Source organism: Agelaius tricolor, unplaced genomic scaffold, assembly GCF_023055355.1.
Source record: "Agelaius tricolor isolate 1412-34295 unplaced genomic scaffold, bAgeTri1.0.p SCAF_6, whole genome shotgun sequence".
Lineage (NCBI taxonomy): Eukaryota > Metazoa > Chordata > Aves > Passeriformes > Icteridae > Agelaius > Agelaius tricolor.
Genome location: NW_027269266.1, coordinates 6851151 through 6872954, shown reverse-complemented (window position 1 = coordinate 6872954; position 21804 = coordinate 6851151). Strand labels below are relative to the sequence as shown.

The 21804-nt window shown below is 38.8% G+C and overlaps 1 protein-coding gene across 1 annotated transcript in view; it reads left to right on the top strand.

Moving 5' to 3' along the window:
- The window catches only part of PTPRN2 (protein tyrosine phosphatase receptor type N2), a 635322-nt gene that overhangs the window by 548119 nt on the left and 65399 nt on the right, over nt 1–21804 (top strand). Inside the window, exon 14 of the mRNA XM_071428608.1 lies at nt 1409–1603. Coding sequence (XP_071284709.1) covers nt 1409–1603 — 195 coding nt within the window. The remainder of the gene's footprint in view (nt 1–1408; nt 1604–21804) is intronic.

Here is a 21804-nt window from a genome sequence, read left to right as displayed (position 1 = left end):
TGGTAGAAAAGAATATTTTAAGGGGTCTTTAATCGTTGTCATCATTGTCATGTGGTGACAGGAGGAGACTCTATACAGTGGTTTCAGGGAGTTTGTTTGAATGCTTTCTGCTGCATGGATTAGGATCTCCCTTCAGTGTCCTAGAGTTTGCAAGGTTATAAAAAGCCCCAGACATAGTCTTAAGTTATATTTCAAACTTCTGTCTGAAAAGAAGATTTTATTGCAGTTGATAAATAATGGTTTTCAGATCATCCTCCTGATGGCACTTGGGCTGCAACTAAATTATCAATGAATAAGAAAACAGAAGCCATGGCATTCCAATGGTATGAATTTTTCAGCCTGTATTATTTTGTTAGCCTGAGGCAAAAGATTGAGCTCTTAGTACTCATCTGTGCAGAATGAGTAATCTGAGACAAATGTGTACCCACACTGTGTGTGCAATTTGGCCACATCCTATAGACTTGCCAAGGGGCCTTGCAGCCAAGGACCCCTCATGGACAGTAGTCATATGTTAAAAATGATCATTTTATTACAATATCTGTGATCTCACCACCACAGCGGATTCTAACAGCGTTACAACATGACAGTGTGACTGTGGGTCTGCTCATCCTATAAGAACCAGAATTTTATACTATCAGGAGTTGGTTTTACCAGCAGGATTTTCTGCTACCTAACCAGAATTCTGTATATTTGCACGAATTCTATGCATGAGAGCAACTGAAAATGCGTATTCCCAGTGCTATCTATTTTGGTGTTTCAACATGACTTGCATTAGTGTGTGTGATAGCTTGAATTTTCTTTCTTCGCCAAAGCTGCTTAAACAATACAATGACAGATTTCTGCTTTTATTCTTCGTTAATGTCATTCTTCATCCTCTCTGCCCCACATCAGGGAGGAAGTGTTGCGAGTTTGCTACTTTAATGAAGAGAAATGAGGCATCTATCAACAAGGATTTACATAGGAGAGCACATCAATTCAGTTGCCTTGAGCTTGCTGAGTTTGCATATCCAGGGCCAAGCAGCGCTCTCAATTACTCCCGTGCAACCCCATTAACTTCAGGAGGTTGTGTGGTTCCAAAGTGGCTTTGCAGAATGTGGGGGAGAAAAAAATATATATCTGCTAGAGGAGTCAAGCTCCAAAATATGATTTTTGGTTATCTATATGGAGATGTGCATGCAGTCATAATTGCACTTTTGAAAGGTTAGGGTAGTGATCATGCAGTAATTTCATTGAGCATCCCTTTGTAGCCGTGCTTAACGGAACAGACAGCCACCAAAAATTACTGCAGTGAGGGGGGAAACACTTCCAGCCCTGGAAACCTGTTGTAAATCATATGTCTTTAGTAGACTCTATCCTGTAATTACTCTTAACTGTGGGTTGTTCCTCCTCTCTCTCTCTCTCTCTCCAGGAGCTATGCCGGCAGCGCATGGCCGTGAAGAGCTCTGACCGCCCGGAGCCCCTGCACTCCTCCCGAATCAACAGCGTCTCCTCCCAGTTCAGTGATGGGCCCATCCCCAGCCCCTCGGCCCGCAGCAGCACCTCATCCTGGTGTGAGGAGCCAGTCCAGTCCAACATGGACATCTCCACCGGTCACATGATCCTGGTAAGGCACTTCTGTCTTCGTGGCACCAGAAATTGCGACAGAATTCCAGGCACCTGCTCAGCTTTTGGAAAGAGAGAGCTTTAAATGACAGGGAAGATGTGTTTTCACAGGTGGAAAATATTCCTGAGCTTCATTGGTAATCTTAACTTTATATAATTAAAACAGGCATTTTTATTTCTTTTTTTTTTTCATTATATTTTTGTTTTTCTTCTCTTGGGAACATTCTTTTAACATGAACATATGAATTGTTTGCATTCTTGCTTTTAAGAAAAAAAAAGCCCTGTGGTGTTCTCTTGTCCTGTTAATTTATGTTTAGCTCAGCTTGGACAACTGAAGAAAGCTGCCAAATTTCTGATCAGCTCAGTGCTTTTTCTCATGTGTTTCCAGTGTGTGGAGGTATCTGAGCTGAGAAGGCAACAGAAGATTAGTGATATGGAGCAATTTATTTCTGTCACCCTTAGAAAAAGGATCTGAATTTTGAGCCTTGCCTGGATTTTTTTGTTTTGTCCTTGGATGAATTTCTTCCAAGCTGGATTTCTTGTGTTTGAAATGATCCAAATATATTCTATTGATGGAGTCTATGTTGGAAATCTTGGGTTACTTCCAGGCACAGCTTGAGACCAATATCAGTGTAGAAGATGGACACATTAAGAGATTTTTGTGTGTAAGAGTCAGAGTCCAGTGGTTAGGACTGGTGCAGCTTGCTTCTGTCCTGCTGGGAGAGCTGTAGAGTAATCCTCCAGCTTTTGTGCCTTATTTTCATCTTTCTTTAAATATTTACTGTCTCTCTAGAGTGCATTGACATTATCTGAGTAGAAGTTAGGTTGTGGTGAAGAATTTGACCAAAAGTTGTGTTATTTTGCTTGTATATTTGACTTCTCTTTTACCTTAAGTAAGCATCCTTTCCAGTTGATAGTTTGCCATGTTTTTGGAAACTTCTCTCCATCATGCCATACTTTTGGGTCATAATTTTTAAACTTCTTCCTTTTTCTGGACTTATATTTGAAGGTACTATCTTCTGAGGTATTTTTCAAGTTCTTACAAGCCAACCTCACATAATGGTGAAAGGAATGAAGGCAGGCAAAACCCAAAAACCAAATTTGACCTCAGCCAAGTTACTGACCTCCTTCAGCCTTGATCAAGTCAGCTATAAAACTGAGCAAAAGCAGGGTAGGATTTTAAACCAGATGCTTCCTCAGAGTTTATGATCCTGGGTAAATACATTGCTGCCATCCCCCTCCAAAAGTAATTAATTAATTATTATGGTAATATCCGGTAGACAAGTGCAGCTTGAAAGGGTTGTTCCCATGACAGAAAACCATTTGTTACAGTTTTGACTGTTCCACTATTGCCAAATTGTAATTAAACTTCACTTGATTTCCTTTCATAGTTAAGTAAAATACTTGGGGGCTGGGGGGGAGGAGGATTGGGAACGCCAAACATTTCCAGTTGCCCAATCTCAAAATAAATACAAATTTTGAGGCAAAAAAAGGTTCAAAAATATCTAGGCAATATATTTGCATGGAAATTAGAGCAAGATTTCCTGTGTAGATGGAAATATTCATTTAACATTTGCAAACAGTTTCAATTCCTTCAAATTGAGCAAAATCATTTTCAGTGATATTATTGGGAACATAAAAAACCATCTCAAAATCATGCTTAAAGGAGAGAAAGTTACTTAGGGGTACCACTTATTCTGGCTCTGCAAATTGTCTGCAAAATTGCAAGAAGGAATTGTCTTCATATGACAGTAAATAAACTTCTAAAAATAGTCAGATTGGTCAAGATCACTGTTTTGGTGTTCAGTGTCCATAATTCAGTCAATCCTGTTTAACCCTGGGTGAACTCATACATGTGTTAACTGTCTAACAGCAGATGTATCTTACTGGTGAGAGTTCAAAGAAGGGTAAAGAAATGCTCTAGGGTTTGAAGAGTGCAAGACACACAGAAAGAGTAAAACCAGTTAATTTGTTAAGTCTAACCTGAGCAAACAAAAATCAGTGATTCAGGGGAGTCTGCCTATGTGCTGTGACATACAGGATGGGGGGAAATTGTTCTTAATGGACTCAGATGATACAATTAGGGAGAAAATATGTGTTAGCATCAAAATATGCATTTAGCTTTGCTATCAGGGCAAGCCTAATAGGAGGGTCAGGCAGGCAGTGGAATGTTTACTTAAGGAAGCAGTTAAACCATAAATACAAGATTTGCTGAAGGCAAAGCTGTGTTAGGTTTACATGGAAGGATCAGCATCCCTCAGCTACAGCTCAGAAGCAGATGATTGGGCTTGATCAGAAATGCTCATGTTTTGTGTCACTGTGGGTCACAATGAAACCAGAGAGCTGACCCAGTTTATGTTCTGCTCAAAAATAAATGCACAGCTCTGTAATGCCTTATTTACCTGAATTTCTCTCCTTCTGGACATGCTGTGGCTTGTTGGACCGCAGCAACAGAAGCAGCTCACCAGAGGTGAACTCTTCCTCTCTTTGCCTTGCAGATACAAGTGGAGGAGAGTGAGGAGACAGTTTGCAACTTTTATACCATTTAATAAAAGACATTTTTCAGTTCCTCTAATTTCCCTCTGACGCAATCCTTTTCCTTTTAAAATTTTAGATATTTTCTTTGAAAAATATCTCAGTGCCCAAAAAAGCCATGACAAATATTAGCAAGGGGCCTAGTAAGAATGGCAAATACCCTCTGGTTTGCAGGGTAAATGGGCTTATAAGTCTGCAAATGTGTTTTTGAGCTCCACAATGTGCAGTGAAGGGGTAGTTAGCTGAGCTAAGGCTCCTCAGTCCTTATTGCTTATAGGTGCCGGGATCTCCCTAGAGAAAATAAAACAATGGATTACTGTGTAAAGTGGCAGCAGGAAATAATTTCTTTTGATTCATGAACAGAATAAAACTTTAATGAAAATAGCTTAGAAGTGTGTGACTGCTGAATGACTTTGTGTAATCTTATTCAGGGGTAGCATTGGTCAGAAATACTTCTATAAAGCTGTTGAATTTGCTGGAAAATGCTATCAGTCATACCTGCAGTCATATCTAAGTCATCTCAGCTTAGGCTTTGTTGGAGCTTTGTTGGCCAGAAGTACTGTTTTCTTGGAGGACTTCCCACTTGTTAGCCCATTGTTTATAGTGCTCAAAGGTGCAGAAAGCAGGAATCTTCCAAGCTCTCTGGATGTGGAAGGTTCCTGGTTTCTGCACACCTTGAGTCTCCTCACTTAGACTGAAACCAGCCTTCAAAGGGAAAAATCCTGCATTTCTGCCACTTCCCTGTGCAGCCAGGCAATGCCTCTGCGCTGCTGCCAGCAGCGTGAGGTGGTTTGAGCTGTTGGCAGGAGGAAGCAGGGAGGGCTCAGGAGGCCCAGAAGGACAGTGATAACAACATTCAGAGGTTTTTTTTTTTTCCTTTTCACTGTCTTTTTCATCACATTTCTAACAGGAGGGTGGCGCATATGGCACATTTTGATTCTGGCTTTCTAAAAAATCCAAGCACTTTGGGAAGTGTAATTAGAGGAGCATGTTTAATGCAGTCATGGTTGTGGCACTGACTGGCTGGTTTCAGCATGAGCAGCAGCTCAGGATGTGTGCACTCATTTTGGTCACCACTGGTTTTGCAAGAAAGCATCATTCAGAAGGTCACTACAAGGGAAAGAAGAGGAACTTAAATTTCCACCCAGTTTATTCTCATGTGTATGTCTATATTGCAGCTGACAAGAGAAGTTCTAATAAAGGGCAACAATTCCTTTTGTAGTCCAGCAAGAAAATCAGAGGGAGTTTAAAAGTGATCAGGAGAGATTTAGTCTCCCTAACTGGGGCTCCTATATTTTAGGCATTTAATGAAGTGTTGGTGTTGACTTGAGTCCATAAATTCCCCCTTGATGAAGTGAGTAGGTGGCTCTGAAGGTCTCCTGAGAATAAGGAGACCTTGATGTTTGCAGCTTACATGAAGGAATCTCTTTTGTTTGTGCTGTAGGACAAGCTCAGTACCGAGGTGGATTGGATCCTACACCTGCTTCATGTATTACCATGCTTTTTTTGGTTAAAACAAATAATCTTTTATGAGGTTTTAAATGAAGAAGAGTACTGCAAGAAGAGAATGTATGATTTTGGTGATAACATTATGAGGTTGTTATCTGAATTCCATATAAGAGAGGATATTTGCAGAAGCAGAAGTGATCTTCTGTGTTTTGCACGATTTTCTGTGTTTTGCAGGTTTTTTCCTTGTAAAGACAGATGTGCAAAATTTGGAGCATTATACATAAATTAGAATTTCAGAAAGTGTGAATTTAAAAAAGGTCTTTTTCAGTACTTTTTGCAAGCTGAAGTCTTAGGCGTCCTCTGCCAGAGGGTATGAAACTGCTTTATGTATTGGAAGTAATAATAATATGTGATTGTTTGTGATGATGTACTTTTCAGAGGGAGAAGTTTCATATTTGGACTGAATGAGGTGATGGGAACAGATGAACTAGAGCCTGAAATCTATGGCCTTTTATCTAAGAGATATAAGTCTGCTTAATCCCCTTGTCTTTGGCAATATGCCTGTAAAACCAGGAGGACATTCACCACAGAGAAGTGAAGGATGGCCTCAGAAGAGAGCTTTCTGCCAAAGTCCTGGGACAGCCTGTGTCCCAGAAGGTGACACAATCTTAGCTGGGGACATGGGGTGGGGGCCTGCTGCTGCTAAAACAGGCAAACCCCAGGTGCTGAATTTTACATCCACTTAATTTTGATGCTGAATCACTGACAGGATTGCTGTTGGACTGGGAAGGGTTACAGGGAGAGAATAGTTTCCAAGATTGAACCTGGGGGTTTTTGATGCTATTGGTATCCTGTACTCTCTGAATAGTAACTTTTTGATGGTTTCTTAGCAATTTCCCCCTCACTCTCATTTTTTGAAGTGAATTCTTTTTTAGATAAGCTCTATGGGGTAGCAGCTATAGACTCTTTTTAATTGAATATGGAAGAGTGTAGAACTGAGTGACTGAAGACACATTGCAACAAGAAAAGGGATTTGCTAGATCCTGTACTACATCTTGCTGAAATTCCTTCATTTTATCCCTAAAGCTGCAATAACACTGGGAGCAAAAGGCATCTAAACACACTTCTCTAAATGAAGAGAGAAGCTCCAGCATGTAAGGACAGCTAGCACTGAGCTAGAAGCAGGTGTACTTTCCACCTTGACCTTAATCCATACACACACTGAGCATCTCCTGAGTGAAGCAGCATGCAGTGCACTGCCTGGGGACACAGATGCTGCAGAGGTGATTAATGCTGGCAGGGACAAAGGTGAGGAGTGCAGTATGAAAAACAAGGGCTTTGTCACAATCATTTGTTTGATTATTAAATGGAGTCTAATATTTTTTTTTCTTTTTCCCACCATCTCCTTCTACCAGCCTTAATACCTCTTCATGCATCTCAAGAATATAAATACCCTGTTTAAAAAAAGCTTGCCACTGAGAAAATGAAGAAAAAAATCCTCCCTCACATGGGAAGGGAAAAAAAGTCGGTGGCAAAGTTAAGCTAAAAGCATGAACTCCTTACACATGTGCTAAGTGGATCTAAATCCCAACTTACCTTTCAGCTGTGCCAGTATAAATAGTTGTAGAAGTCTCACAAAATTAAGTCCCAAGAAAGCTTTGGCCCTAAAGGCCATTTCATCATGAACAGTTGGACAGGAGGAGTCACAAGGGAAAGGGCTGTTATAAATTATGTTACTCTGTGACAGGATAGCCAATATCCCAAAAAGATATAAACACTGTGGATGGGAAAATCTTTACCCATCTCTCCCTGAGCTGTCATGCTTTTAGGGACAAGCAGAGCTGGCTGCCTCCTGAAAGATCTTCTGCTCATGTAGTGTTTATCCCTTCTTTTTACATCTTTTTTTTCCCTCCCTAAATGTTTAAGTTGTTTTGAAACATTTGCCTGTGTTTGTTTAAAGCTGGGACTTGAGATACAGGAGCAAAGGAAAACTGCAAAGTGAAAAAAATCTCATGGCATATGGAAACAGCTCTACTAATAGAGCCATAAATCTAATAAATGGATGTATGTACTACATAGATTATATCAATAAAACTCAGAAAAAATATTCATGAACACGTTACCCTTTGATTCTTCCATTTTATTTGTTTCATAATAAGTTGCCTCCCATTTTCTATATTAATTTTGTTGAATGGGCCTTAGGAAATAATGACAATTGCAAATCGAGAAAAACATTCCTCTTGAACATGGTATGAAATGGATTTCAAAACCTTTTTTTCCCTAAATTCTTCCATGCCAGTTGTCTTCCCCTAATGTATTCATGATTAGAAATAACTCACCAAATTTCTGTGGCTATGTCTTACTCTGTCATTTGACTGTAAAGTGTTTATTCCAGCTTTGTTTAAGCTGCTTTGGTTGAACACTTTTATCCAACTTACATCATTCCCTAAGGCTTTTAGTAGAAAGATGAAGAAAGCATTTCTCTTAATATTCTAGATTACTGATTTTAAAAGTGTTACATTGGGAGAAATGTGTGACACAAAACTAGGTTATGCAACTGTGTGCAGCAAGTAAAAAGAAAGGATCATTTTCTTGGCTGAAACAAATCTTGGTGGCTATCTGGACTTTTTTCTGTTTCACCCAGCTTTCTTGCATTTCCAGAGGACATCCAGGTAATGTCAAGGCAAGACAAGTATCAACTGTAGCAAGTAGCAATAGATGGGGATTTAATGAAAATTATCTGAGTTTTGATAGATCAGGTTGAAGACAAGGAATCTCATGAACTGTGGGGTCTCCTGGAGATGAATATTTATCTGGGAGATCTTTTCTTTTGGCTCCAAATGCATCCTCAGTGATGAAGTGCTCTTGCAGTATTTTTCCTGTTGTGCACACTCACATCATGCATTAAATCCTTGATAACTCATTGTAGCAGATACAGCAGTTAATCATATTTTGGATTTAGCAGGTGGAAATGCCTGTTTAGAAGGATACTAGAAAGAGGGCAATTCAGGAAGACTTCTCAGGCAGGAGACTCAAGATGATAATGTATGTTACAGAGTATTTCTGAGCTGGTGGCAGAGTTCAGATAGGAGCAGGTGGCGAGTTTTGACTCACTGTGGGGTAAAGAAATTACTCACATGGGTTGCTAGACATGGCACACTGCTAAGATCAAATGACATGTGGTAAATGGGACTCCAGCTTCAGAGCTCCTCAAAATATGTAAGAGTTCAGGGTGAAAGTGGGACTTGCTTCATAAGTTCCAAAGAGACATAATATTGGCACTGTGTTTTTGCACTGCTGTGCCAGTTGCAGTTTAGGATGCCCAGAAGAACTCCCATTGATATTTTGGAGAGCTCTTTCTCTTTGTGTGGGCCATGCCAGCAAAAGTTATTGAACATGACCTGGTTATTTGTTATGAAGACAGTTCAATCCCTCCACTGATTCAACAAAGTCTGATTCAACAAAGTTCTTCAGGGTAAGATTAAAAAAACTTGTACTTTGCTTTCTGCAACTCCTTCTGGGATTAGACCATAATTTGGCAGTGTTTTCTGAGTAAGGTAACAGAATTTGGGTGGTATTTGGAAAATTTGATGTGTAGGACACAGACAGAATGCTCCTGTGATGATCAAATTTTGCATATGCACCCACGACGCAGCTGTGGAAATATTTTTAAATAAGGAGATAAACATTAAAATAATCTGTGAAGTTTGCTTGGAAGTGGATGACATAGTATTTGCTGTTCAATAAAAGAGGACTGGTTTACTTTGTGGTCAAAACCAGGTAAAGTATTCCACCCTCAAATATTACATCCTTACCCCCCAGTATGTCTTTATAAAAGACATAATTTTACTGAGTTTGTCTCCTTTATGTAACTGTCCTTTTGTTTCAGACCAGAGTAATAGCTTACTTTTTTTTTTTTTTTTTGTTGGCAGCTCTCCCTCAATGCTGTCATGTCTCCCTTATCCTCTTCTCCTAAACTCATGAGCTAATGCTGCTTTAGGTTGCCAAGCTGGCCAAGAAAACCCTATTCATAGCAAGGGAGAATTATGAGCTGCCTCTTGTTGTATGTTGGACCTTTGCATTGAACTAAGAATAGGAGGGAGGGGTGATAAACTGCCCACAAGCATCACCTCCTCCAAACACAACCTGCCATTGCTCTAGGAATTATTCTCTGGCCTTTTTCTTCCTGGAATGATTATGAGGGTTGATGTCCAGGTCCTCAAATGTTTTTGTCCTCTGTCTGGTCAGTAGTAAATCCATTGAGCTTTGTTAAAGATGGTTGGTTTCTGGACTTGACCCATCTTTAAAAAATATTTCTCTGACTATGTATCACAACTGTGTTATTTTTAAGATGATTTATGTGAAGGTTTGCCACCTTCTGACTGGGCTGTTTGTAGTAACTAAAATATTCCCCTGAACATCCAAAAACTCCACTGCACATAGCAACTAAGCTCTAGTAGCTGTCAGACTGCAGTGAATTGAAGCCCATTTCTGTACATCTTTTATTAAATATGTGCACATGCAGCACATTTCTTTAAGGAAAATAAAAGATGACAATGTCTCCTTTTTGGATGCATTATATTTGTGCTTCAGCATTGAAGAGAGTCTGGTAATTATAAAGCTGTTTAAGCAATTTTATTTTAAAATTATAAAGGTACCGAACTTGAGAAAACAAATGCAGTCAGTTATTTACTACTGACTACTTCTTTCATTCTTTCTGTATTTAATTTAAGTGGACTTTAGCTGGTTGTAAATAAAAATACTAAAGGACTAGCAATGCACACCATGATTTGTGTTCTTGCTGTCATGCAAATTCACAGAAAGAAGGAAACATATTAAAGAAATTTGATAAGACCAGGTGGTCTGAGTGAATAATTTCCCTTTCATTAACATATTCCCCTTATTAACTCTGTAATTAATTGTACATAGCTAAGGAAAGCTATGGAAATTGCATTTTGAGATGTATCAAAGCTGACTTTATGCTTCAGACTTCCATGCAATTTACTATTAATGAAGCAAGAGATGGAGGCCCCAAATCTATAATTATTACTTACTATTTGAATGACAAGCAAAGAATTTTATCAGCACAGTTTCAAATGAAAGGGGATTAGCAGCTAATGTTGAAATTGTTAATCTTTCTTATTAAAATAATTTTGACGAGAGTGTTTAGCCTGAAAGAGGTTTCTGGAACATCATTTACCATTAAAACAGCTATTTTCTGAGGCTCAGTATGAATTTGTCTAAGTTTGACAGCAGGGTGCAAATATTTTTTAAATGAATGAATATTTTATGGGAGCTAAGGCTGTTCATGTGTGAGCTGACGCCGAGCTGCTTGCTGTGTGCATATTCCTAGAATGTGTAGCAGGATGGTAGTTCAATATCCATCTCACCAAAGTGAAGATGTCTACTGAGATAACAAGGGGAGAAAAGCTACAGCAGGAAAATCTGAGAGCTGAAATTGCACCCACGGCTGTGTCTGCAGACGAGTGATTAGCGGGTGGGAGCCCAGGCAGAACCAGGCCCTAGATCTTGGTGTTATATTTATGACACAGTGTTACTTCATGTTTATTTAGGCCTTCTTATGCCTTTAAATACTGGTATATTTTTAGGGTTTGTATATTGGTTTTAGTATCATGTGCCTTGAGATGACTCTTCAGTGGTGGGTGCTTCATACCCGCATGCATGCTTGTGTACAAATACCATGAACAGCAATAGTATGCTCTATAGGTATAGATAAATATTTGGGAGCAGACATACAATATATACAACTTTTCTGTGTTAATGGAAAATTTTTTAGCATTTTAAATTTTAAAACTTTTCCTTGCAATATTGGCAATTTTTGTCTCTTACAGCAGTGTATAAGTGAAGCTGACAAGGCTGTTTGTGCTCCTTGGAATGAGGAAATTGTGAATATATAGTGACATAAATGGTGAAAAGCACAGCAGTGATAATTTATAAAATTTAATTTGCAGTGATCTCAGACACATCAGTACTGGAGGAGATGTATGTTAAAGAACCCTTTTAATCTGCCTGTGTCACATTACAGAGAAAAGCTAATGGAAAAGATGTCACATGTCTTTGCCAGTGACAAATTTTACCAGTAGAATAGATAGAGATCATTTAAATGCTTTAAGACATTATTTGCATGAGTAGATGGACTGTGTGTAGAAGTACCATCAACACAACAAACCCTCATGTACCTGCTCTACCATGAGATTACTCCAAGCTTTACCTCTGTGTGGAGCACGTGAAACTTGACTGGGCTCACCCCAAAAACTGCAGGTTGCAGAAGTAACCTTTTATCTGTAAGTCCTACAAGGTTCCTTGGAGCAGTCTTGCAGAGGGAGTACTTCTGCAGCAGGACGTGTCCTAAAGTGGGCATTCATGTCATTCATCAGACAATTCCAAAGGAGTTTTAGCTTAAAAGTAGCAGTTGGTAAATAGCATGCAGTAATGATACCCAATGAAGCACTTTCATATAAAATCATGTTTTGTATGTATTATGATTATGTGTTAGACCAAAGGCATCAAGGGTGCTTCTTAACTTGTAGGAATCATAACAAACCCTGTAGACTGTGGCATGAAGAGACAGCCACCATGCCAGTGTGGTAGGCTGTGGTGGACTTAAAAGATGGAATTTTTCAAGGATGAAGCTAATGCAGAATCCAAACCCAAAGCTTTTCTAAATGCAGGAGTGTTTCTGATGCAGCAGTTTATCTACTGCTTTATCTGCTGCTAGGGAAGGCACCTGGAAGGGTTGGCTTTATTAACAAGCTAAGATGCCCAGGGCAGTGCTGGCTCACAGCAGCGGGGTGTCCTGCTGCTTCTCAGGTGTGTGTGTGTGTAATGCCTGCCTGAGAAAGGTGCTTTCTTCATTTTTCATTGCCTCCTTTCACCTTTTTGTGTCTTGGTTTGCATTGGACCAATTTGATTGAAAACATCATGGTAGTGTATGGCTGCTGTAGTAAATGTACTAATGGTGCCCAATACACTACTTCTGGAACTCCATAAATGGCTTTTTCTTTCATTTGAAGTTCAAGAACAAAGAAGTTCAAGTATCAAAAAAACTCTGTGGTATCTGAGGGTATCCACCAGCCTTCAACTTAGCATATGTGTGTCCTCATAACTGAATTTTGAAAAACTTTGTCCTTCAGGTAGGATTCTGGGGCCTGATAAAAGAAATGTTGATTAAAGTCACCAGGATCCTTTCAACTCGCTTTAATAACCAAAATAATAATAAGGCAATGCTTATATACTACTTCTGATCAGTAGATTCAAAGCTCTTTTTAAAAAGGTCTCTATCATTATCCTGTCTTTTTAGTCCAGGAAACTCAGGCACTGACAGGGAAGCATCTTGACCAAGACAAACCTTAAGGTTGGAAACAGAGCCAGGAGTAGATCCCCATTCCCTTGTGTCCCTGTGCTGAGCTTTCACAACTCATCCTACTGGCTTTAACAGAAGAAGGATTGTATTGAAGGATAATATTTTTGTCCTTTTGTGTCACTCATTGCTCTTTTTTAAGACATGAAAGTATAAAGGAACTCTGGACTTGGGTTTGTCAGATTTCATTCTGCCAAGTTTAGTTTTCACCTTATTATTGAAGAGCAAAATATCCCATATTTGGAGAGCTGACTGAAAGATATTAAATACGTATTGAAAAAGCTTGTGAAAACCAAACTGAGGATGTGCAGTCTATAGTAAATAAGAGTATGATGGAAAAGGATGCCTTCCACACATTTTTTGAGTCTCTTCTGAATTGATAACAGTTTTGTTCAAGGCCAATCTGCTAAATCCTTAGCAATCATGCACATGCACCAAATTTTAGGTTCTTTTTCTTTCTGTTTAACAGTCAGCTGTACTTTTACTGTCTAGTCAAAACTACTGCTGTCACCCCCTCAATGTATTCTCCTTGTTCAGCAGTTGAAGGGAAAGGTTCAAAGGAGAAGAGACAGCATGCAAAGAAATGTTGAGACCTATCAGTTATGACCAAAATTTGCTTCTTCCCATAGCATTTATCTATGTTCTAGTTTTTGTTTTTCTGACTTTCTTCCTTTGCAGTATAGTGTCTTCTTTCATCATTTCACTTCTTTATTGACCTCTAGAGTATGTTCTTGGCTTCTTCTTCTGTCCTCTTTCACATTGTTTTTCCCTTGTTCTTATTTTGCCCTCTGTCACTTCAAATGTTTTCATCTGTGGATTAGACCAGTGTTCCTCAAACTTCTTTAAAGTGTTATTCTTTACTGGCTTCCATGGAAACCCAAGAGTCCCAGGAATAGGCAGGATGTCTTCAGCTTATGCACTTCTAAAGCCTTTCTACCATCACTTCACAATCCCTTTTGAATGCTTTCATGAAAAAAATATTTGAGAATTACTGAGCTAGGCCAGCATCAGTTGGAATTCCCATGGTGCATAGATAAAAGGTTACCTGAAAAATGGGACACTTCCTCCAGATTTGGGAGCTGGGCAGATGCCAGCTGCATCTTGCTCACAGCCAGCATTGCTTATTCTCCTACTGCATGTTGTTTCAACATGACTGTGAGTGTGACATGGAAGGGGTAGGGCAGAAGTGTCTTCTCCCACAGTTGTCTCTTTAAGTCCTCAAAGGGCTTCTGTGAAAAAATAATTTCTTCGTTTCCTACTGTCAAAAAATCATTTAGGTTGAAAGAGACCTCCAAATCAAGTCCAACCATTAAAAAAATCAGTTTTTCATTCAACCTGCTTTATGAGCTGTCTTCTATAGTCAAGCTCTTTGTTTTTACTGTTGTACTGAGCTTGCTCTGCATCTGTGGGACTGGCAGTTCCCATGGAATTGCCAATTGTGTTGCTTCTGTGTGTGCAAACATGGAATTTTCATGGTTCCAAAATGGGGATGAGGATGAGGTCATTGAAGCTGTTTGTGGAGTTGGAAGTGTCTGGTCTCTGTTACAGGAGATTTCTAAGGAAAAGGCTGATTACCAGTCTGTTCCTTTCCTGCTTTTTCTCCCAGCTAACCTGGTGGTCACTTGTGCATATATGCATAGCCTGCCTCTAGGCTGTGGGTGTAGCATGAATTGCAAGACTGCTTGGATTTCATATTGCATGTTCTCAATTTTCCACAACCTCTGTGTGTGTTTAGGTACAAACTCTATCAGTTCAATATCTTACCTTGACCCACCACCCAAAAAAAATCCCAGAAGAGCAGATGGGCTTTCCTTTATGAGTTATTATTTTTTCCTGGAGAAGCCCTTTTTGACTTCTATTCACAAGTTTAAGAGTAGCAGTAAGTAAGTACTTATCCCTTTGCTTTAGCAGGGGTATTATATCTGTAAAAGAAATATTTTCCTGTCTGCCCTCAAGATGGCCAGTGTTTAACATAGTGATATTTTTCCAGACTATCTATAAATCACATCGTGTTCTGTATCACTTGGATATACTTGGTCATGGTTGCCTGGGTTTTACTGGTCTCATTATCTCTGTAGAACTTGACCATGCTTGAAGAGAAGATTATTTTTAAACATGATGTTTTCAGAATTCTTTATTTATCTCTTGGTAATTTTTATATATATAGTAAAGGAAGATGACTATACAAGTGCTCTGAAAAGAAACACAGACTGTAATTCATTAAAATCTAAATTTGAAAATACAGTATCCAACAGAGAACCCAAATTTAGATGCTTAATTGAGTTAGCAGGGCTGTGAGACGAAGCCAGGGAATTTGGTTTTGTGTTTTCAGCCAGGTAATTAGTGTGCAGTAATATATTTTTAAAGTTTTCATTTCAGACACACAACAGACGTATAAATGAATCACAAATATGTCTTGGATTCTGGTATGGTGTTAAAATATTAGTAAAAAATGAAGTGAGAAGGGATCATTAGAAAAATTGATTTAATGTGTAAGAAGAGAATAGCAGTTTTCTGTGAGAGTGGTGTTGGGTGTCAATATTTATCACAAAGAGCCAAAGGACTTGATTTGTATATTTTTGTTCAGTTTTCCAGCTAGTTTTTACATGCTTGTGCTTTTACATTTTAACAAAGCTACCAGAAATGCTTCCCAAAATGTCTCAGTTGATGAATTCAGCTGACACTCTCCTTGGTGCCAGTTCCTGTACTGCAGAGCTGTCTTTAATGGGGAGGTTTGGGCTGAGTTTTTTCTTGTTTTGGATTTATTTTTGGTTTTACAAAATGTCGCAACATATCCCATGCTGTGAAATAGCAGTAATTGGCTAAGAGGTTTAGACCTTAATTTTTTTAAGTAATATTGTTCCTTTTAGTGAAGGCTATTTATTATTTAAGATTTTTGTAGTGAAATCTACTATAGGAAGTACAGAAATTTTAGAAAGTGCTTTTGGATAATTCATCTTTTACATATATATTATTTACCTTGGCATGTCTTTGCATAAACAGCATTCAGCATGTGCATGAATTTATCTACTCACCAGACACTTAAACCATGTACTTCTAAACAAAATCCCCAACCCAAAATCTGTACTAATTCCATCACAGTCAGAATATTTGGTATACTTGTAATTACAAAAATGTTCTCAGATATGGATTCATTAAGGTGTCCTTTCAGCCATGTCTATAAACATGATCACGGGGTTAAAAATCAGCTGTCAAGAATATTCCTGCAAAAATTAGTGTTTTAGGAGCATATTCTGTGACCCTGGGAAATTCATTTCAATGTTTGAGCCCTTCCATTTCCCACCTGTGAAGCAGCAGTGATACTTGCCTCCCCTGCAGGAGAAATGTGAGCACTTTCAGACAGTTGGACAAGAAGGAGCTATAGAAATACAGGGATTGTAAGGGAGCAAATTGTATTCCTTTTATGGCAATCATCTTCCCTTTTTTGTGGAGGTTTATTTAAAGCAAAGTAATTGCAGAGGTGAAAATTCAGAGGCATAATTTAGATTTCAAGAAAGGGGGTAAGGAGGAGGAGATGAGGGTGGTTATATTTTAAGACCTAGAAGACACCATTAAGTAGCTGATATTCCTTAAGAAGGGATTCCTTGTGGAGTGAATTTCTTTATCTTCTGCTATATTTAGAGAGCCAGGTAGAGTAAATATTTCATAATTAAGCATTCCATTTTTTTTTTTAATGTTTAACTTCATAGCTGCATTTCTTTTTAAAAGTATACCTGCCTCCACCATTCCAGTTGAAGCAATTCTTAGCAGCTAATGTATTTTCCAAGATCTCTTCCACAGATGACAACCTGTGTCAGTCCAGGCCAGGATGTGTCCATCCATTTCACTGGGATTTCATTGAACACCTTTGGCAGCTGGGAGCTGTAAGAAAAGGGATTAGCAAGTGTTTGTGTGACACACACTGATCCCAGCACCTGCTGATTGGATTGAAGTAATCCTTTTACAAGTTACAAAACTCTATTATCAGAGCATTAGGAGAAGGAGAGATGGTGATGTACACTGCATCAAGGGTATATTAATTTAGGCAAACAGAACATAGGTTGCCATCTAACATGCTTGTGAATTACAGCCTTTCTGGCCAAAGTTGCACCCTGGTCCAGTCTGGTAGATAATGCCTTGCACTGCTTGTGCAGAGGTGATACTTCTCTAGCAAACCAGGGACAAAAATTTAACATTATTTAAGATGGCATGCTGAAGGCACAGCTGCTCACTGTGTGCATGCCTAGGTGTCTACAATGAGCTTTACATCTAAAAATATGAAACTGAAACTATGGAATGTCATTTTTATTGTTGGCAGGTATCACCATGGAAGTTAAATTATTTCTGAATAATACAACCTATTTGAAGCAATCTAGGGATATTATTCTCAACCACACTGAATAGTTGCTTTGTCAGTGAATTGCCTCCCTCTGGCTTTTTTTTTTAAGTTTTCCTTCATCACCTACCACATTATGTATGATATTAGTAGTGTTTCATGCCAAATTACAAGTAGAGCTCCATAGTATTTTTCAGTACCTAACTGAAAAGCTTCAAAACTATTTTTTTCACTGGTGTAATCATGTCCTGAGAAATAGGAAAACTATTAGATCAAAACACATCATGGTAGTAATATGGCTGCAAATGGAGGAGGAAAAATAATTTCTCAGTGTCTTTTGCAAGAGAAAATACAAATTCCCAAGTTTTTATTTCCCATATTTTTTCATTTGTGGTTACTGTAAGCAGGAGATCTGAGATGGCACAGCACAAGTTACAAAAGAGAAAGGAGCCCTCAGCCTGAAATGACTGACTAATCAGGTGATGAAATCCTGCTTCCAGTAAAGTAGGGATGCAGAACACTCTCCAGGATTGAGAGCATGTGAGACTTTATAGCCAGATGGTAATTTACTGAGATTTCTTCCAGATACAAGTTCTGTGAGATACTGACAAAGAGCTGCCACAACAGAGTTTTTCATTTTATATGTCTGTATAAGCCAAATATAACTACCCCTATAAAGTCACACTTCTTTGCAGTTAATATTGAGAACTTGATGTTTAAGATTAAAGCTGGCATTCCTAACATTTATAGATTGAAGTTTAAGAGATGGAGCTGGTCTTGGTACCAGTTACAGGCTCTGCATTATTGTGGGTTGGTTGGATTAGAGCACCAGAAACAACTGTGGGACTTCCATGGAACAACTAACTTGGCAAAAAGTTATTTTCTTAGCATGCTAGTTGATGGAAAGACTGAAAATTATTGAGATAGTGCATCCTCTCTTTATTTAAGGTTTGCTTTGCTAGGAAGAAAAGTAGGAGAGCATGGGCATAGTTTGGCTCTGCTCCCATGTTTCAGCACCACTGGAAGTTTCTTCATGGAAACATGTGATGAGATCCCAGCCTTTTATCGGTGCAAGGACACCAGGGCAGCTCAGGGAGGAAGACTGATCTTCTGCAAGCAAGACCCCAAAGTAACTTCAGGGTTACTCTGAAAATGCTGGGAAGTGAGAAATGCTTAAAAAGTGCAGAAAAAACAATGTGGTGCTCTGCAGGATCTGAATATGGCTCAGAGTTGTAATAGTGACTCTGATCTCAGGGGGCTTTATTTGATCAGCTCTGGACAAGTTTGTGTGCACCAAAATAGAAGAATAAACTAATAATTTTGTAAAAGAGGAGTGGAGAGCAGGAACAGAGAACAGAAATGAACTTCTCTGTTGCTATTCTCTGAGTCTAGACTCAGCCCTAGAAAATAAGGGAGCACATATTAAAAAAGGAGTTGCTGATTATCTAGAGAGAGATTTTTCAAGGGCATAAAAGGAAATGTAAGGTGTCATGTAAGAGGATGGGGAAGGCTGGAGTCTTTCCTTTGTGTGTTTGCTAATCTCCTTCACCCTTTCCATTGGATAGTTGAACAATGAGTAAGAATATGCATAATTTTCTAAAGAGCAAATCTTGCCTGAACAAACCTGATTGCTTTTTATTTAAGTAAAACTACAAAACCCAGTAGTTGAAGTGAAAACAATGGATGCTATCCATACAAATTTTAATAAAGTCGTGACACTGTCTCATAAATAGTTAATTGAAAAATTAATGCCAAATTTTTAGAGGACAATTATGTGAATTGAAATGAGGCAAAAGCTTGATATACAAAAAGTAATGATTGAAAGCTATGTCTAGGAGTGTCTGGCAGAGTACAGGAAATGCTCTTAGATCCAGTTATATTTAACTTTTTAAATAATGATGTGGAAATCAGTGGAAGTGACAATGACTTTCATCACAGTCTAAAATTCTGCACAGATGTGATGACAGAGGAGTAATTCAAAAGTTTGAAAGTGTTAAACCTGAAAACACATACAACAAAGAAATTATCTTTGAAGAAAAGAGTCACAAGAAGACATATCTATAATTTGCATAGATCCATTAATTCATGATCTGTGAAGACACTGGAATATATACAAGCAGAACTTGTGGAGAACAGCAATATTCTGAGCAAACAGACTAAAGTTGAAATACATGGCTTGCTGAAAATGAGTAGCAAATTAAGTTTGAAAAAGGAAAGCAACATTGTTGACATCCCTATAAAAAAATCTCAAATGAGAACTACCATTCTTTATTGAAAATATTTGTATATTTCCAGATATACAATGTATAGTTCAGAACAGTCAGAGTCCCAAGAAGTAGTAATGAACTGTGCTTTAGGCTTCTGCTTCAGATACAGAACAGCCAAATGTTAGAAAAATCCTAGTGAAATACAAGAAATGACATTATTTGAAGACCTGGAAGCAAGTAATCAGATAGGCTGCTTCTGTCTCTGAATTCTATAGCACTGTGAGTAATATGAGTGGGAACAGAGAAATTTACTGTGAAGCCACTAATGATAAGGTATTAAGCCAGAAAATGGAAGGACAAAACCATATGTGGTGTTGAAAGCAAATTGGATTTATGCAGAAAAGTATTCCTCTTACATGTAGTCAATGCAATGTGTACTAAAGAACACAAAGAAATTCAAACAGAGTAGCAAGAATTCTGGGGCATCCTGGGCCAGAACGATACAACCCATGAGTTAGCAAGGAACAAAGGCAAAAAACCACATTATTTAAATTAACTGCCAAGAATACAAAACAAATGTTTTCAAGTATAGTCTTTTTCTGCACAATTTGCCTTATAATAGCTAAGACAAATTCCTCTAGAATTTCCTCTCTTCCTTCTGAGGAACCCTGGGAAGCACAACAGCACTGCCTGGCCCTCCGCATCTCTGGAAAAAGCAGCAGCAGTTTGAAAGCAGTGGTTCCCACACTGTTGGGTGAACAGTGTGGGTTTGGGCAGTCACCATTCACAAGGATTAAGATAATTTCACATCCACATCTTCAGCTGACATTTGAAATTCGATTAGATCTGTCTGTCAATTTGAGAGTTGCACATATTTTCACTGAAAGATGCATCCTCAGTCATGGAAAGGGTTTCTACTCAAGTACCATATTGGAAGTATGTTGTCAAAAATAATTGTGGCAACTGAACATCAGCTAATAAAATAGGCATTTTTAAAACAAATATCTTGACGGATGCAAACCATACTGTCTCTGAAGAAAGTACTGTATCTCTTCAACCAAGTAAAAGGTGATAGGAGATGAAGTGGCCTCAAGTTGTGCCAGGGGAGGTTTAGATTGGATATTAAGGAAAATTTCTTCACCAAAAGGGCTGTCAAGCACTGGAACAGGCTGCCCAGGGCAGTGGTGGGGTCACCACTATCTCTGGAGGTACTTAAAAGACATATAGATGTGGTACTGAGGAACATGGCTTAGTGGTAGACTTGGAAGGGCTGGGTTACCAGTTGGACTTGATGATCTGAGAGACTTTTCCAACCTAAATGATTTTGATTCTATGATTTAAAGATTGACCAGTCAATTAGAATTTAATAGTTATATTTTTAACCTTATTTAGTCACAGAGCATGTGTTGGACACCTTTCTAGATAAAAGAGTAAAGAAAAAAATAAGGAAAACCAAAGTAGTTTGACACCCTATTACAACATCAGCTGAGCACACAGGAAGCTCTAACAAAGCCACGTTCTACCAAAGCCAAACCAGGCCACTGTGCTCTGTCTTTGTGCCTGTGTTCAGGCACATAAAATCTGTCTTAATATGTGCCACTGGCAGTGTCTCTTCAGCCCATTCATTGTCCCTGGGACAGCTTTTCATCCTCTTGCTGAAAGCTCCCCTTTTGCCTTGCAACTGGCAGGTCTCACACAGTAATAATGGATTTTGTAATACATCCACTCTGTCCTCATTGCATCAGCACATCCTCCTTATCCCCACAGCATGTTTGGCAGCAAGAGTATCTCCTCTGTCTCAACAAGAGAAAGTAGGGACTGAGCTACCAATTGTCCTCACAGGTCAGGCCCTGTGGAAGGAAAATTAAGGTTAATGGAATTTAAGGTGCATCAGAGGACCTGTGCAAGCAGATGGTGTTTGTTTAAATAGCATATACTTGGGATTACAGGACTTGCCTTGTTGTGCCATATTGGTGAGGCTAGACCTCTGCTTTTTTCAGCAGGCTTGAGGAGCATTGCAATAACAGTGGTGACAACCTCTATTTATTTTACCTGCTGCTCTGGGACAAGGACAATCACGTGCGTGTTTGACACGTTGGTAATGAATTTCTTGTGCATCAGGCAAACACTGCAAAATGTCTCATCAAAACATCCTAATTAAGGAGTGGATTTGAGTCGACACACAATCTCTAAAATATCAGAAGTTCCACTCAATTTAATGTACATCCAGCAGCTCCCAAGAGAGTGTTTCAAAATCACTAAGCTTCTGTTTAGCAAAGTGGGGATGAGCGTAG